The sequence below is a fragment of the Leuciscus leuciscus genome (genome assembly GCF_965113295.1).
Source record: "Leuciscus leuciscus genome assembly, chromosome: 14".
Taxonomy (NCBI): Eukaryota; Metazoa; Chordata; class Actinopteri; order Cypriniformes; family Leuciscidae; genus Leuciscus; species Leuciscus leuciscus.
In genome coordinates this window covers 37,856,442-37,874,809 of record NC_138738.1, presented here as the reverse complement: position 1 = coordinate 37,874,809, position 18,368 = coordinate 37,856,442, and the positions used below count along the sequence as shown (strand labels likewise).

At 38.2% G+C, this 18,368-nt stretch overlaps 1 protein-coding gene across 1 annotated transcript in view; it reads left to right on the top strand.

Moving 5' to 3' along the window:
- The window catches only part of ptprfa (protein tyrosine phosphatase receptor type Fa), a 195,549-nt gene that overhangs the window by 122,347 nt on the left and 54,834 nt on the right, over window positions 1-18,368 (top strand). The window contains 2 exon segments of the mRNA XM_082136098.1: window positions 1-172; window positions 5,911-6,104. The exon segment at window positions 1-172 is cut by the window's left edge and continues 134 nt beyond it. Of these exon segments, the coding sequence (XP_081992224.1) occupies window positions 1-172; window positions 5,911-6,104 (366 nt within the window).

The window sequence follows — 18,368 nt, the reverse complement described above, 5'->3', positions numbered from 1 at the left end:
TCTGGCGAGGACCAGCAGCGCTACGAGGTCCAGGACATCCCAGCCGACGTGTCCAGCTACGAGCTGGAGGGGCTGGAGAAGTGGACGGAGTATGTGGTGTGGGTGAAAGCTCACACTGACGTCGGGCCCGGCCCGGAGAGCGCCAGCACCCGCGTCAGAACCAGAGAGGACGGTAATGCTCGGCTCACGGGTCATCCAGATCTGCTAACTCACCAGCACTAACTCCGCTTCGGGTCACCTGACTGAACGGCTCCCTGTGCCATTCCCTCTCTTTCTTCTGTTACGCTGGAGTTCATGCTTGCTGTTCCTCGCTCTTCTGTTGTTAATGTGTGGCTTCTGTATGCGAGACTGAGTCTCTATAGTGCAGTGAAAGTTCAGGACAGCACTGATATTTTGTTTTGGTTGTGTGATAAAAAGACTCATGAAGGGAACGAGTGGGCGAACGATGAGTTTTCTGTGGGATTCGTTGAGTTGCTCCCACACACAGCAACACACCTTTTTTTAGGGAAGATTATTATTATTATTAGTTACTCACCGTTCAAAAGTTTGCTGTTTAAAGATGTTTAAAGATGTCTCTTCTTCTCACCAAGGCTGCATTTATTTGATCAAAAATACTTTAAAAACAATTTAAAATAGCTGTTTTCTATGTGAGTATATAGTAAAATGTAATTTATTCCTGTGATCAAAGCTGAATTTTCAGCATCATTGCTCATAAGGATGTCACATGATCCTTCAGAAATCATTCTAATATGATGATTTGCTGCTCAAGAAACATTTATGATTAATATCAATGTTGAAAACAGTTGATCTGCTTTCAACATTGAAAGCATTGCTTTGATAAAAACAGTGATACAAAAAAATCAGGATTATTTGATGAATAGAAAAGCTCAAATAGAAACAGAAATCTTTTGTAACATTATAAATGTCTTTACTGTCACTTTTGATCAATTTAATGCATCCTTGCTGAATAAAACTATAAAAAAATTTTTTTTAAATAGGTTACACTTTATTTTAAGGTGTCCGTGTTACAGTGTAATTATGTATTTAAGTGCTGAGTAATAATAATTAACTACATGTATTTATTTACTATAAAGTTAGGATTAGGGTTTGATTTTCGGGTTAGTTGCATGTAATTATGTATAATTATGTAACTATAATAATTTACAGTTATTACTACAGTAACTACATATAACATGTGTAACAAGGAAATGTATTACCAAAAAATCTTATTGACGGATAGTGTGATCAATTGAACAATAGTGTACATTTAAAGAAGAGACCGGAGCCATATTTAGATTAGATTTGAGGCGTAACTATCCTCAACACACTGGCAACCACTTAGTGATGCCCACAACACCCTAACATTTTAGTGGTGACTTTTGCATGAGCAAGCACCACTCACATTTCCTTCATGAAATGTAAAAACGTAGTTACATCATACTCTTGAGTGTGTGTGTTGTGTGTGTGTGCGCCTGCCTTGTTGAATGCTCTGTCTCCTCTGGGCTCCGTTTGATTGACAGGTGAACGCCGGAAGTACATGTCCCTTGTCTGTTGAGCCTGTCAATCTAACAGTGGACTCTCCTTATGATATCCCATCTCTTCTCTTCTTTCTCTGTATTTCTCTTTTTCCTGTTGGCAATGTTTTATGAGTGGTTGTTACCAGTGCTGTTTGCAGTGGTGGAGAAGGTTTCTCTGCACTCTCTCTATTCTGTTCTTTCTGTTTGATTTTAACCCATCACATGCGGCCCTGGTGAAATCGTTCCTTTTGATTTGTTACAAGATCAACACTCATTGATTCCTGTCATCTTTTCCTACATCATCCCAGGACACTTGCGACATAAATGTTGTGCACTACTACTTTTTAAGAGTCACTTATGTTCTTCAATCAGAATAATCAAACAAAATCAAACCTTTTTTTTTTTTTATTATGTAGTTGCTAGTGTGTTCTGGGTGTTAGTGTGTTGCCATGTACACTACTGTTCAAAAGTAGTAATGTAAGTTAATGAGATAATTAAGTGATTAATTAAGTGATGATTGACCATTATTGAAGATACATGATGTTAACAAGCAGAATCACTGAAGGAGAAAAATGACTAATTTTAAGTCACCATTATGGTGATCAGTGTTTGCTTTAGTTGCGCTTATGACCCTTAAATTATTAACATTAGATTTATTTTGGCTGTTGTAACTGAGTAATAACAGCCAGATGAACAAAGAGAAAAGGTGATCTGGTGGTGTTCGTTGTGTTTTGACATAATCATCATTTTAATTAGAATTATAGTGTTTATTACAGCAGACCTGCGATTCTACTGCATAAGATCAAGCTTTTTCAAAATAATCCAAAGGATTTTTTAAAGTTGTTTTTTATCTTTCATGTATGCACACACAGACATCAAGAATCATAGAATGTAATTGAACAGTAATACACTTATGTAATAGACTAATTAAATACAGTAACAGACTGATGTAAGTCCATATTGCACCTAAATATAAGTGATAGTAATAGTGATTCTTACCTTAGCAAGCAATACAACTCTGAACACAAAATATTCATGTAGGCCTGTTTTAAAGTTGATGCACTAAACTTGGAAGATGGTGAAGTTTATATGCGTTATATTTCAGGTTCTTTTGGAGGGTTATTAATCAGGCCGAAATGAGATAAATCAAGCTATTGAGTTTTCTCTTGCATATTCTGTGGAGAATAATGTGCTGTGGTGGCTGATAAGGCTTTAACGGCACTGACAGAAAGTGAAAAAAGGAGACTGCAGGTGCAGCCATTGATAAATTAGCCGTGCTTTTTATCTGTAAACTTTTGCATCGGTTCTTCTTGCCTTTTCCGCTCATTCAGAGAAGCTCGCTGTCATCCATATTCATCAAGAAAGAAAGTTTGCGACGGGATCGTTCGTTAGTGAATCCGGAACAGAACAGAGCATTTTTAACTGGTGTATTCTCATAAATCAAAGCACACGCTTTGGTTTGAGATATTCTGACTTTGATTCACCAAAGTTATGAATGTCTTTTATGCAGGAAAGCAAAGTAAATGGGTAGTTTGAGCAAGGTCACGGCACACAGAGTCTGAATGCTGCAGGAAAGCACAGATGTATTTCTCATTAGAAATGTATTACCTTATAAAAACACCCCATGTGTTGTTGTGTGTGCTGCATATTAGCAGGTTGTGATTAGATGTGTGAAGCGGGTCTCAGTAGACGTGAGAACCCTTATGGGCCGTATCGTGGTCTCAGGTGATCTCCGATCTTTATCACATTATGGATCCGTCGCTCTTCCCGCCAGCACACGTGTAATTTCCCTGTGACATTACCTTCATGCCTGGAACTCTGGGTAATGTGCTTTAAGAGCTCGAGTGAAGTGTGAACCCGTCCCGCCGGCGTTTCCATAGAGATGTGGGATGAGAATGAGAAAACGAGCGAGTGAGAGTCGAGAGAGCTTGAGACGGCAGAGTCAAACGTCAGGACGGAGCAGAAGCATCTGGAAGATTTGAGGAGCAAAGTCTGCTCGCTCATCCCTCAAAGGAATGCCACGCGTTCAATACGAGTAAAGCTCTATCGACAGCACTCGTGGCGTAATACGATTACCACAGAAAATGATTTTGACTGATCCCCGAGTCCCTGAGAAATATGATTTAATAAAACACTTACAAAGTTAGTACGCAGACAGAAAATTTTAAATTAGAGCTGCATAATTATTCAAAAATAATAATCTATATCAGTGGTTCTCAACCCACTAGATTAAAATTATTTTAAATGACACAAAACAAGGGTTAAAATAAGCTAAAACAGCAAAAAATCAGATGTAAGCTGAAATCAAATAAAATCATGTAAAATAGTATATCATATAATATGTTATTGTTATTAGGTATATTATTTATTGGGTAGAAAAAATTGTAATTACAAACTAGAAAAGTCATGTTAATTCATTGGTATAAAGAGTAAACCATGAGGAGCATTATTGGGATTCTAGAATCTAATTATGTAAATTATTTATAATTATTTTATTTAATTATCTTAATATATTGCCACTATATAAATAAAAAGTTTGAAAACTAAATATTTTTATATTATCTTTGGCAACAGCGGGCCTTGGAATTAAAAAGTCAAGAACCACTGATTTACATAAAAATAAGAATAATAAGGAAAATAATTGACAATTTTTTGTAGTAATTGTGCATCCCTAATTAAAAGAAATACTGTTTAAAAAGAGTAGAGACAGGGATTGATTGTTCATGTTAGTATGAGTGAGAGAACCAAATACTAACATTGTCTATGTAAAGTTACAGTATATGTCAATGTCAAGAACACATCAAATACACATGAAAGACTGAATAATTAATTCTGCTTTCAAACCTCCAGCCTACTTCTATTGTAAGATCAAAACCGTAACTTCTTTTTTGTCTGTGATAGTTGATATTACACTACAAAGGGTGTCGATTGAGCTTAACTTGTATTAAACTCTCACAAACACTCTGTTAAAATTGAAACCACAGGGTGTTTCGTTACAGGCCACACATCTGCCGAGGAACACTAGAGTTTTGTTTATCTGTTTTCAGGCATCGACTTGTTTCCTCTCTGAAGGTCAAGGCTGAATTCCAGCGAGCGCCGAGCACATTTATACAGTTAAATGACTCCAATTAAGTGCAGCTTATTTTGCTGACGTTCAGCACTCGAGCCTTCATAGATCTTCTGCGCTCTGAGCTGTTACTTCTGGGATGGGAGAGGGTGTTCTCTATCTGGTTATTAATCTCTTAATGCTGCGCTTTTTAACCTTCACTCCTGTCTTTCCTCCCTTTGCTGCCTGCTCTATTGACTATCAATTGACTGTCATTAACATCTACTGAACTGCTGCTCTCTTGCACTCTTGTCAGATTGATATTCAGCCCGAACTCCAGGGGGAGCTGAGCTGGCCTCCTCCACGAGACGTGTGCGAGAAGCGTTATGTGGGTTTGGTGAAGCCTGTCTCCCAGGCTCCGTCATGCAATGCATTTGTACTTGTGAACTGAATGCCAAAGGAATAGTTTCCTTAAAATGAACATTCAGTCTTCATTTTCTCACCCTTATGTCATTTCAAACACTGATTGTTTCCATGCAATGAAAGATTATGTTGACCACCAGCTGTCAAGCTAAAAAAAAAAAAACACAGCATAAATTCAATTTCACTGTTCTTGACAAAAAGCTGTTATATTAGTCTATAAGCATGATATATAAGCATATGGATGCTTTTGTGATGCATTCATTTTTTGGAGTGTGAATATTCTTCAAAACATCTTTTGTTGCATTCCACAAACACTGAGAAAAATTGGTAGAGATATAATTTTCACAGAAATTGGCATTAAATTTCTCAACCAATTACAAAGAAATGGCAAGTAACGGATGGAAATTAACATTGTGCTAAATCCGGCGTATTTACGTCAACTTATATTGTACGTTCATCAATATGCACTGTCCCATCCAAATAAATGAAAATGAATGAAAATGAACTATGGAAGCTTGTTAACGCCACAGAATAAAATAAAATAAAAGGTGATTTGCGGCTTTTTATCTCAGAATTTGATCTAAAAAAAAATTCAATTTGGACTTTATTCCGCGCAATTGCGAGTTTATATGTCGCAATTCTGACTTTATAACTCGCAATTTGTATTTGAAAAGTTTGGAGCCACATGAGGGTGAGTAGGCCTAAATGATGCCAGAATTCTCATTCTTGGGTGAACTATCCCTTTAATTTCTTTAGGCTGTAAATGTAATGTCTGTAGTGAATTATGGAGGGTAGATAATAGCACTAAAATGCTGTTTAAAATGTGTTGGCTGTAGCCTGGGAGCAGGTTTGTACCTTTCACCGACCCTTGTGTGTTATGAATGTGTGATTAAGTGTTAAACGTGACTTCTCTACCTCCCACAGTGCCCGGCGCTCCTCCTCGCAGGGTTGAGGTGGACAACATGAACTCCACGGCCCTGCGCGTGTCCTGGAAACCTCCTCTACAGCAGAAGCAGCACGGACAGATCCGCGGGTATCAGGTGGTTTACTCGCGGCTGGAGAACGGAGAGCCACGCGGGCAGCCCATCATACTGGACGTGGCTCTACCTGAGGCGCAGGTACTGAAATATCACATGTAGAATTGCACACGTCACATTGTATATGGATGCCCAAATTTGTACAAAAACCTAATCATTGTCAAGATCTATTGCGGTCCTCTTGCACTCTTAGGCTGTGTTTACACCTGGTATTAAGGTTTTGGTCGATCGGATCACAAGTGGACGACACTAAATACAGGTGTAAACAGGGTGTAAAATATTTTGAGCTTGTCCACTTTTGAACACTTCCAGAGGGAGTCGGAAACACATTCGACCGGATTGCTTTTGTAGTGAAGACACTCAAGTGGTTGAATGTGTTCAAACAGCCACAAAAGACCGTCTACTCTCCGTCTACTGAAGTAATGCGTGAACATTATGGGAAGAGCTCTAGCCAGATGGGATTTAAACTTTGTCGGCTGAAGATCCAAGTTTGTTTTGAAGATGAAAAATGTACCAAGCACAATGTTCTCTCACCATTCCTGATGTCTAACACACACTCACAGTGTTCGGCTGGTCTTGTGTGTGTCAGAGCAGAAACTAAAGCTGATGCTCTCCGTATGTTTTTCCGTCGTCTCCGGTCGCGTTCATATGTAAATTGCGCAAGTTTATTTTGTCTATTAGATTGAAATTAACCCACCCATAGACCCTCCCCTTGAAGAAATCAGGATGGACGTGGTTGAAAGTGGACAAAAGAGATGGATTAAAACACCAGGTGTAAACGGGAATGTCTACTTATGATCCAATCGACCAAAACACATCTTAATACCAGGAGTAAACAGAATTCCAGGGAACCTATAACCAAATTTATTGATTGAATTAAACATTAGCTGTGCAATTCCGAGATCAACCACCTCACCAAATTTTAAAGCATGTAATTTAATAAATAATATGTTGTTTGGCTTGTAATAGTCATCTCGATCAGACAAAGGAGAAGTCAGAGAACAAGTGGGAAGTGTTTTATTCATAAGAGTGTAATTCCAGCTTGCAGAGGGATGATCCGAACTCACCGAGCGTATTCAAACGAAGTTAATATTAATATATATATTTGAGAGTAATTCATTTTTGATGAAATGGATCAGGAGCTGTAGTGGTGCTCTAATCCTTGCTGGGTATTCATGGGAGAGAGCAGCGGGCCGTGGAGAGCCACTATAGGAGGAGAAGTGAGCATCAGGAGGATTGTTATTCAGCGTTTAGCTTGCAGCAGCACGCAGACTCTCTGCCTCCAGATATCTGCCTCTCAGTGTGTGTGTGTGTGTGTGTGTACGTGACAGGGAATTACATGGCGTGCATGACTTGCAGCATGCGTAATGCTAAGAGACCCGTGCCGTGGGACTGTCAGAACTCACGGTACAGAACGAGATGCTCAGGCGAAGTGCAGAAATGTTCAGATGCGTCCTCAAAGGATCTGCATCGTTCCCGTCCCGCTCTGTTTCTCTGAAAGGTGGAGAGCCTCGTCTGCTGTTCACACACGTTCATTTGGGTTTTTCTTTTTCCCTCCCGGCAGATAAAACTCGCAACTCTTTTTCCATTCATCAGCTGCATTCCTCTCTTATCTGTATGGATACGAGGGGTCTTGAGCAAGTTTCTTGCATCTTTGCACATTTGTTTTTATTATCAGATCCACACGTTCACTCAAGCAAACTTAAAGTCATTAGTCACATACGTGGACTATTTGTCACACTAACTTGGCAGTTTGCATAAATACATGTACACATCAATCACAGATCAGAAAGGTCTTGTTGTGTGTTGACTGGTTCTCTCTCTATCAATTAATGTTTAGATTAGTATGCTTTATTGGCTTAAAAACTGTACTTTTTGGTGGCAACTACTGTACTTTTGCTGCCAGACAGTGAAAAATTTGTAAAATATAATTAGTAAAATTACAATAGTAAGAAATGGATAGTTTTTGCAATGGATGTTTTTATTTGCTTAACTACTTGCATTTTTATTATTATTATTATCATCATCATTATTATTATTCAAATTATTTTGATTTTTTTTAATACTTTTTTTGATTTTTTGATTGTTTTTCCTCTTGTCAAAAACAATATATATATTATAAAATCTTAATAACATTTTTGGATCAAAATATAAACTTCCCCCTGTTATTTTCCACTACAACCAATGGAAGTAATGCGGAAAAAAGAAGAAAAAAAGTTACATAAATTATACAAGAACATATTATTTAATTGTTTTTATTTAGAATGCATAAAATTGTAGCTATAACATGCAATACTCCAGTTAAGATGACATTTTGGAGTTTATTTTCAAAGAGGTTCAAAAGTGCCCATCGTTAAATAAGTATAAAACATACTTAATTTAACAAATTATACTTAATTTAACAGATAATTTAACAGTGCAGAGTACAACTGAGTAAAGACAGCAATCAGCAAATTTGACATAAAAGACATAATTTACAAAGGAAAAAAATTTATCAAACAATAGTTATAGTAAGTGAGGATGATAAAATCACCATCATCATCATCATCTCTGCCTGTGTCGATGGTTCTTGTGTAATGACGGACACAGCAGAATCTATAATCAGCAGTTTGTTGACTTGTTCTCTGTTCAGAAATGCCAAATGAAGCGTGTTCTGTTGTATTGGAGCCGCAGGGAGCGAGGGAAGAGATGAGCGGAGATGAGATGAGTTTGGGCTGAGGCCGGCTCACTCATACATCACATCCACGCGTGATGGATTGAATCTGTGCGGCGTGTGCTGAATCATTTTGAGCGGCCCGTTCTGTCAGTCTCAGAGGCCGATGACCGCTCTCTCGCCACACAAGCGTTTGCCCATGCCCATGTTTATGGCCACCATGTCCTTGTCTGAAAAATATGAAGTGGCTCTCGGCTGTCCGTCGTGATGAAGTCTGTCCAGCGCTTATGCTCTTTTCTCTTCCTAAACTCCACAGCCCTAAAAACAGAAGTGAAAATCAAGCGTAGCGTCAGTTCTAGCAGGTCTCGCATCAGCTGACTCTCAGCTGATCCACGTCTACCTATAGGAATACGACGCCTATCACTGTATACATATATAAGCTCCTTCAGTGTTATCAGCAGCTATCGTGTTTCTCAGGAGCTCATTACCCTCCTCCCTCCCCAGCTCCACCTCTCGTCCAGTCAGTACGGCATTCTGGTTCCCCTTAAATCAGAATAAATTCTCGAATTATGTTGTACTTTAAAATCTTGAATTAATGATATCTGCAATACATTCATGTTGGTTTTGTTCTGTTTACCCTAAGGGGGGTTATTGCTGCTCTCCTGCTCTTATTCATGCTAGACTGCATGGATGCACAGGGAGTTCTCGCCCAGAACAAAACCACACCGCCTGCTCTGAACTGGAGCTGAAACTCAGTTTTATGACTCATGTTCAGTTCATGCTGTCAAAGATTGTGTTTAGCATTAATGTGAGCCGTCTCTCTTTAATACATTTACATTTACATTTAGTCATTTAGCAGACGCCTTTGTCCAAAGCGACTTACAAATTAGGACTGAATTCAGCGAGTCATCATAAAGAGGCAAAAGCAACAACAACGCAAGAAGTGCTCAAAATACGAAGTTCAGGTATTATTCAGAGTAGCATAAGCCTGATAAGTGATGTTTCAAAATGATGTGTTTTTTTTTTTTTTTATAAGGTAAAGTGCTCACGGAAGAGATTGGTTTTCAGCTGTCTTTTGAATGTTGTCAGGGATTCTGCATTCCGGATGAGGGTGGGGAGAGCGTTCCACCAGCATGGAACTGTGAATGAGAATGTTCTGGAAAGTGATTTTGTGGCTTTCTGTGATGGAACCACGAGACGTCGCTCGTTGACCGATCGTAGGTGTCTGGTAGGGATGTAGACTCGTAGGAGTGAGTGAAAGTAGGAGGGAGCTGAGCCTGTGATAGTTCTGTAAGCAAGCGTCAGTGCCTTGAACTTGATGTGAGCAGCTAGAGGTAGCCAGTGCAGAGAGATGAACAGAGGAGTGACGTGGGCCCTCTTGGGCTCGTTGAAGACAAGACGAGCTGCAGCATTTTGTAGCTGTAGCTGGTCTTTTGCCTGCTCTCCCTTGACCAATTAAAAAAAAAAATAATAATGTTTTTTCACAAAATGTTGTGAAACTTTAAGACGTCATGGGTATAAACACATAAAGCCTTGATTAGCTGCTCCCTCCCAGGGCTTTATGGGAGTTTATATGGCTCTAATGTAGTCACACATTCATTTTTAACAAAAAAAGTCCTGTAAACAGCCATTGTCTTAAATCTATAAATGAAGTATTAATAAAGTATAAATCTTAAATCGATAAATTAAGTATTAAGTATACATTTTAAAGTCAACATGAATATAATGAAAAAGGGCTCCGTTTACTTTCTCAGTATGCATTTCTGGCCTTACCGTGAACAATTATTCAGTGCACTTCATTCAATTTTTTTTATATGCATTAAATATACATATTCAGCTGATCCATTTTCACCATCCAGTCAGTTAATTACACATGCTTTCTTTTTTACCGGGTCTTGTTGCATACCCTGTTTCATTTAGAAAGCCATCACGTCACAGAAATAAAATGGGTTGTGAATCCTTTTTAATGTTTACTGTACAGTAAAATGTGTACCACTTCACTCTGATCTTCAACAAAACAAGTCATCAAATGTATTATGTAAATGGCCTATTTGGTGAGGGGTTACGACATTACTTGATATCTCAGAGGACGCTTATAGTAAATATTTTAAAGGTTCAGTTGAGAAAAGGGTTGTGAACCCCTGAACTAAACATGCTGTAGCACTTTATATTACGGTCCTGTTCTCCATGTACATACTACATGTACTTATTATAGTAATTGCAATGACTGGGTAATAACTAGGTACTAACCTGAACTCATGTAGGTACCTTATATTACCCTGTACATTCTTAGATGAGGACACTGTCAAATAAAGTGCAAGCAAACATGCTTTGTGGAAGGTTTAAAGGTTTTCCTGTGGTATCAGATTTTTTGGCTCTAATTGTTCACTGGGGGTGTGCCATATCACCATATCAGCCATATCCACGATAACACCGGTATACATTTTTACATGATAAAAAAAGTGTCATATCGCGTTATCAATAGTGACGTGATGACGTATTTTTAAGTCTTACTAGTTTACATTCAAGCGATTTAAACTATTCAGTACTTCAGTAGAGAGATGTAAAGCCGCCTCACAAACAGCTTGCGAGTAACAAAATTGAATTATATCGCTTTAACGGGAAAAAATTGTGTCATAATTCAGGTCTTGGTTACTCGTAAACACAGTCAGTTATGTCTTAAATAAGCATAAAACGCATGCGCCAGTGTGACAGACAGTTTAATGAAACCAGTAATGGATCCGTGCACTAGCACTTAAAGTGACAGCAGCCATATGTGTCTGTCATTAATGTTGTCGTCAAAACAACAAAACAGCTTTAACACTAGAACTCCCAAGGCGGTCATTTTGACCGGTTTAACATTTTACAGTGTAATAACTGTTAAAATAAAATAAATGTGGCTGTAGGACTCTGACTTTTCCTAAATATGTGTATATTTTATTCTGACACTGTTATTTTATTAAAATCACAAAACACAAAACAGTTCTGACTATTTCTACCTAGAATGACCATGACGGTCATTTTGACCGCACGCATTATAGATATCATAAGTCCGCTACATTGCAAGTTTTGCGGAGGGACTTAATCACACGACTGGCGAGCGAACTTCGCTCCGACCACATGGAATCAAACGCCATACAACTGGAGGAACTGCAAACAAAATAAAACCAAGGAGACATATGCCAAATGTGCCAAATGTCACAAAGTGGTGTGTGGGAGCTGCACACGAAAGGCGGTGTTTACCTGTGTGGAATGTGCGTAAGCGTCAATGATGCGGGGTGTCTTTCTTTTGTGCTTGTTTTAAGGGCTATGACGACAGGAATTAAAAGCTTCATTGGAAAAGAGAAGGTTAACATGTACAATAGATATGACATGACGAACATTACGTTCAGTACGGCCATATGAACGTCAAAGTATGAACGGTCAGAATGACCGCTATGGTCGTTCTAGTAGTTATGGAATTCCGGTAAAAAATCTGAATTAATAGCCTATGTATTTAATTTAGTCAGGACTAAAAGACTATCAGTGTTTTTTTTACATTTGATTACTTTATTCAGTTTCTGTAGTATTTCTGAATACTAGTGTTAGACCTACCCAAAAACTTTTCTCTTTATTTCTCTTTATTATGTTGTATTCAATTTTTGTATTTCACTTAAAAAAAAATGTCAAAGATTGAAATCAAGCTTCCTTGTATAGTGTAAACTCTTAACCACAAAATTACGCCATTAAAAAAAATAAATAAAAAAAAACATTTAGGGGAGATAAATGTAATTAAAAAAAATTTACAAAAAAATGTCCATTGGGCATTTAGCTCATTGGAAAAGGATGGAAAATGCCCTTCATTTTGTTTGCACTAATAATGCTGCTGCCTGCCAACTGCAATCACCAATAAAACGTTTGTTCCATATTTATTTTTCTATATCGTCATAAATATCATTATCGCAAATATTCTTGAAATATCGTGATATAATCACCCACCCCTATTGTTCACTGTATATTTTGCACACAGTTTGGTTTATAGACAGGTCTGATGGGTAACTGTGCATCGCTTTTTGTTGTTAGTGTCCTTTGGAAGATGCTTATGTCGGATTTGATTCCTCCTGAAGGAGCTTCTCTCTGGACTGAGTTTTAGTCTTACAGTACAGGAGCTGTTTGGTACAGTATGGTGGGCGGATGGTTTTTGTTTTCATACCTGAGGAACTCGATGATCCCCTGTGTGTGTGAGAGTGAGAGGAGAGCTGTGAAGCATGAGGCACGTCTCATCAGATAAGACATGCTGTCAAAGTCTGATCTATGTCTCCTTCAGCACAGGAGAGGGTGTGTGCGGTGACCCGGTCACTGTGAGGGAGAGAGAGAAAGAGAGATGAGGAGACAGAGATAAACACTACTGAACACAGAGGGTCTCAGCGTAAGTGTAGAGGAGCAGGCTTTGCTGAACGGGACTGTCTTTTCCACGTAGGGCGGCGTAATGGCCTTCATTTACTGAATAAAAGAATGGGGCATTGTGTGTGTGTGTGTGTGTGTGTGTGTGTGTGTGTGTGTGTGTGTGTGTGTGTGTGTGTGTGTGTGTGTGTGTGTGTGTGTGTGTGTGTGTGTGTGTGTGTGTGTGTGTGTGTGTGTGTGTGTGTGTGTGTGTGTGTGTGTGTGTGATCTGTTAATGCTATCATAGATAACAATGATATGAAATAGAGACTACATTGAGAATTTCAGATTTTTCTTCTAACAAACCCAGAAAATTCATGGAGATTTCTATGAAATAGAGAATATACATGTTTCTAGTAACTCTCCACTCTAAAATATTTGAAAGATGACATAAAAGAATAATATCAGCGCAGAAAGTTTGGGGTTCTGTAAGATTTTTCAGTTTATTTTCTTCCAAGGCTGCATTTATTGGATCAAAATACTGTAAAAACAGTAATATTGTGAAATGTTATTACAGCTTAAAATAACTGTTTTATTTGAGTATATCATTACTCCAGTCTTCAATGTCACATGATCCTTCAGAAATCATTCTAATATGATGATTTGCTGCTCAAGAAACATTTCTCAATATTATCAATGTTGAAAACAGTTCATATTTTTGTTGAAACTGTGATATATTTTTTTTTTTCAGGATTTTTAGATGAATAGTAAGTTCAAAAGAACAGCATTTATTTTAAAATAGAAAACTTTTGTGACATTATTTATAAATCTTTACAGTCACTTTTAAACAAATTTAATGCACCCTTACTGTATACCAGTATTTTAGCGGTAATGGAAGTATCTTTGTTGTTGTTGTATTTTTTCCCTCTGGGCTTGGATGTCGTGTCTAGGATGAGTGCATGCATTAACACACACTCATGTGAACTTTAAATATGTGCGAAGGATATTCTGCGTTTCAGTTTAAAGTGTCAAGTGATCAAAGTAACCCAGCAGCTCTCTTTAGTATTTAATGAGGGGACTATAACATGTTTAATTCTATCCAGAGCCTGTGGTTCGTGTGTGTGTGTGTGTGTGTGTGTGTGTGTGTGTGTGTGTGTGTGTGTGTGTGTGTGTGTGTGTGTGTGTGTGTGTGTGTGTGTGTGTGTGTGTGTGTGTGTGTGTGTGTGTGTGTGTGTGTGTGTGTGTGTTGCAATACACGCTTGACTGAATTAGTTTTTCCTGATATCGTTAAAAATGTAGCTAATCGGGGAAGAGAATGATCTTGTAATGATGCATCTAGTCTGTGATGCGTTGTGAAAAGTGTGTAACCAAATACAAGAAACTGAGTCTTTGTATGTGTGCTGAGTGCCGATCTTCTGTCTCGTGGTGTGTGTTTGGCATTAGGCTGAGCAAACCGGCTCCCTGAAATCCAACTGTGATGAAATACGAGCGAGAGAGCGGTGGCATCAGGTCATGCTAATGGAAGCTTTTATCAGCTCAAAATGAAGGGTGAGACTTAAACAGAAAATGACCCTCAATGTGTGCTGACTGATATAACAATTTAACAGCACAAATAGTTGGCATGGCGTCATATTCATCATTTTCCTCATATTTGCCCAAGCCTGAAAAGCAGTCGTGTAGTGTCTTGTGAGGAATGTCGGATACGACATTACTCAGTTCTCTCGGCTCTTATTGGGAAGAGGCATCAGTGTCAAAACCAAATTACTACTCATCTTCATCACAAGAGAGAGAGAAAACCACTCAAACTCCAGACCTGTGGCAGCTAAAGGCACTTTCCAGTGGATATTATACACTTTGGTGTCTCATGACATTTTCTTTTGTATTATCTAACATGTTATTACCCGAGAGTAGTAGATTGTTTTAAAGCCCTCTGGATGCATAATTCTCTCTAGTACAAAAAAATAAATAACATTTGTAGCATTCCTTTAAATTGTCACACACACAAGAAGTGACATTTATTTGGACTCTTTCTACAACATGGCTGGAAGAAAAGTAAATAATTTTAAAATAAGCGGTTATACATTTTTTGGGGGGATTTTTGCATTCATCAGTCTGAACCATTCAAACCTGTTAACCATGTTATTGTAAGATTTTTTTTAAATGGTTTCTAATATAGAAATTTTATTTCTATTATATTTATAAACGTATGTTGATTACAGTATTCTCTTCAGTTTATGCAAAGGTTATATGTTGGATTTTGGCTAAATTTGCAACAGTGTTGTTAACCAAACCTGTTACAAATCATTTTAGGTAATCGAAACAAAGCTAAAATAAAATATAAATATTAGATCTGAAAGTTATATGTACTGTGTGTGTGTGTGTGTGTGTGTGTGTGTGTGTGTGTGTGTGTGTGTGTGTGTGTGTGTGTGTGTGTGTGTGTGTGTGTGTGTGTGTGTGTGTGTGTGTGTGTGTGTGTGTGTGTGTGTGTGTGTGTGTGTGTGTGTGTGTGTGTGTGTGTGTTTATATGACCTTAAAAATTTGTAAACGAGAAGTGAAATTGCATGGAATATGAATTTATATAAAAACAAAAAACAGTAGGACTTTGCCTCCTGGTTTCAGAACAACACTTCTTCAAGGGTTTATAGAGACTCAGAAAGGACCTAAAATCACCAGTTCTCATAGACAATAAAGGATGTCCAGAATAAAATAATGAAATAGTCCAAATCCATCTCTGTGAGACTATAAACTGCAGTGCAGACCTGAGACTTACTTTTGTGTTTGATGGAGTGAGCAGTTTGTCCCGTCCCCGTTGAATTGTCTTGCTTTAGCTTTCTCATCTCTCTGTCTGTCTCTCTCTGTGTTTATATTCACTGTTTTATGATTAAAGCATTTTCGAAGGGTCTGCAGGCGGCGTGTATTTTATTTGCTGTTAGTCAGCAAGGTTATGGAGCGGAATATAAATCCCTCCATCAGCGGTGAGATGGCAGCGCTTCATGTGCATCTGGGGGAAGACAAAGCGTTCACTGAATATGCAGCTGCCATATTAAGAGGAGAAATCACCCTGCTGCCCTCAAACGTGTGTAGAAACTGAGGCTTTGACTGGCAGACGGAAGGGTGTGTGTGTGTGTGTGTGTGTGTGTGTGTGTGTGTGTGTGTGTGTGTGTGTGTGTGTGTGTGTGTGTGTGTGTGTGTGTGTGTGTGTGTGGGGTGAGAGGAATAAGGGGGAAAATGTAATCCCTGAGCGAGGTGCTGAATAAGCAGATATCCTCTAACCTCTGAAGGTGAAACTTAATCTCTACTTACTGACAGAGGGGCTAAATCATCAGGTACAGCATGTGTGTGTGTGTGTGTGTGTGTGTGTAAGTGTTACAATCTATACAACCATTTACCCTCTTCAGTACCCAATTTCTCTCTCACACACACACACACAGTCCTTTACATGGTACAATAATGGCTTTTCATGGTTGTGTGTGTGTATGTGTATTTATATATATATATATATATATATATATATATATATATATATATATATATACACACACACACACACAGTTCATGCAAACTGCATCACCATTCAAAACCATTACCAGTTCGATTTTCTTTTTCTTTGTTTTTTATATGTACGAAAGAAATCTCTTATGCTCACAAAGGCTAAATTTATTTGATCAATAATATAGTAAGTAATATTTTGAAATATATATTGCATATTTAGATATATTGTTACTCCATTACTCCAATCTTCAATGTCACAAAATCAATTTTCATAATCAATTCACAAATCATTGTTTTTTGGGGGGGGTTATTTAACCCTCTGGGGTCTGAGGTGTTTTCTAGGCCCTGGAGATGTTTTGACATCCACTGACATTTGTGCTTATTTCTGTTACTCATAACATATTCATAGCTAAAGTCTGATTACACTACTGTATTCAGCACAAACTCTGCTACAATAATATGTGAGCAGCATGCATGTAAAAGTTTGTAGTTTTGAAATAAGGCCATTAATCCCATACTGAATATTTGTTCACAAGACTTTTGAAAACTAGATCATGTAGTTTGCAATTTTTACTTCAAAACGATATGAAAAATCATCCTGCTCACTCATTCACATAAAACAATATATTGATTTAAAATTTGTAAGACATGATTTGTGTAAGAAAGCTGAATGTGAGGAGGGCGTGAATCATCATGAATATTGATGTGTTTCACACCTGGGAAGACAAAGACCCTCCCCTAATGGCCCTATCAGGTAGCCTGGAAATCCAGACCTAAATCTAAAAGATTAATGGTCTGGCGTCGACTAATGAAAATCAGCCAGTTCGAGGGGCGGCACTAAGCATGCATTTGAAAATCTCTTTGCATGCAATTGGATAACACTACGACCAATCACAACAAGTTATCGCTAAGCTACCAGCGGAGCTAACTGGTAGATTACACTCTTGCCGTATCCGGTCGGCAAAACAGCAAAAACATCCTTCTTGCAAAGGAACGATTCGAGAGGCGTCTTCTGTTCCTCTTTTAGATAAAAAGCCAAGTCTAACTCGTTCATTGTAGCGACCAAAGCCGTTTCAAACAACTGGTGTTCATCCAAGGCCATCTTGCAATGTTTACTAATGACTTCGACGTCGCAGCGCTGTCGTCATCTTTAGCTCGCCTCTGGCCCGCCTATATCAGATAACCCGATGTGATTGGTGCAGCTCAGATTGAGGGGCATATTTAATGAGCATCATTACTCGACACCAGAGTAACTCGCTGAGCAAATTCAACTTGTGCTCTTGCGAGAACTCTGGATTACCAGGGTACCTATCAGGTGGGACTGTGAGGGAACTAAAACAAAGAATATGGAGAGATTAAAATGTTTTTGATTGTTTGGATTTTATTTACAACACAACATAGTCCAAATATACATAACTGAGGACAAAAAGGCACATTATTGAGCACACTGATCTAAAGACAATAGTCACACACCTTTGTGCCATTCCTGAAACAGTTCCTGTTCTACACACCTTTCATGTCCAAGGTGTTTGCTTTTTCATTTTACCATATTCATGCTTGCTGATGTTGGTACAGCTCTCGCAGAGAAAAACAGTTTGAATAGACTAGTAAAAGTTTGAGTCAGCAGGACTCATCAGTGGCATCTGGTCCCTGTGAAAAACAACAAAACATCTGTGAACATGCTGATATCAGGAGCAACTTAGGGAAAACATCTAATTGTGATTATTAATAATAATAATAATAATAATAAGTATATATTTTGGGAAAATGCAGGCGGCCTATAACTATAAATCATTAGAAAGTATTCATGAGTTATTCATGAGTTGCAAGTATTCATG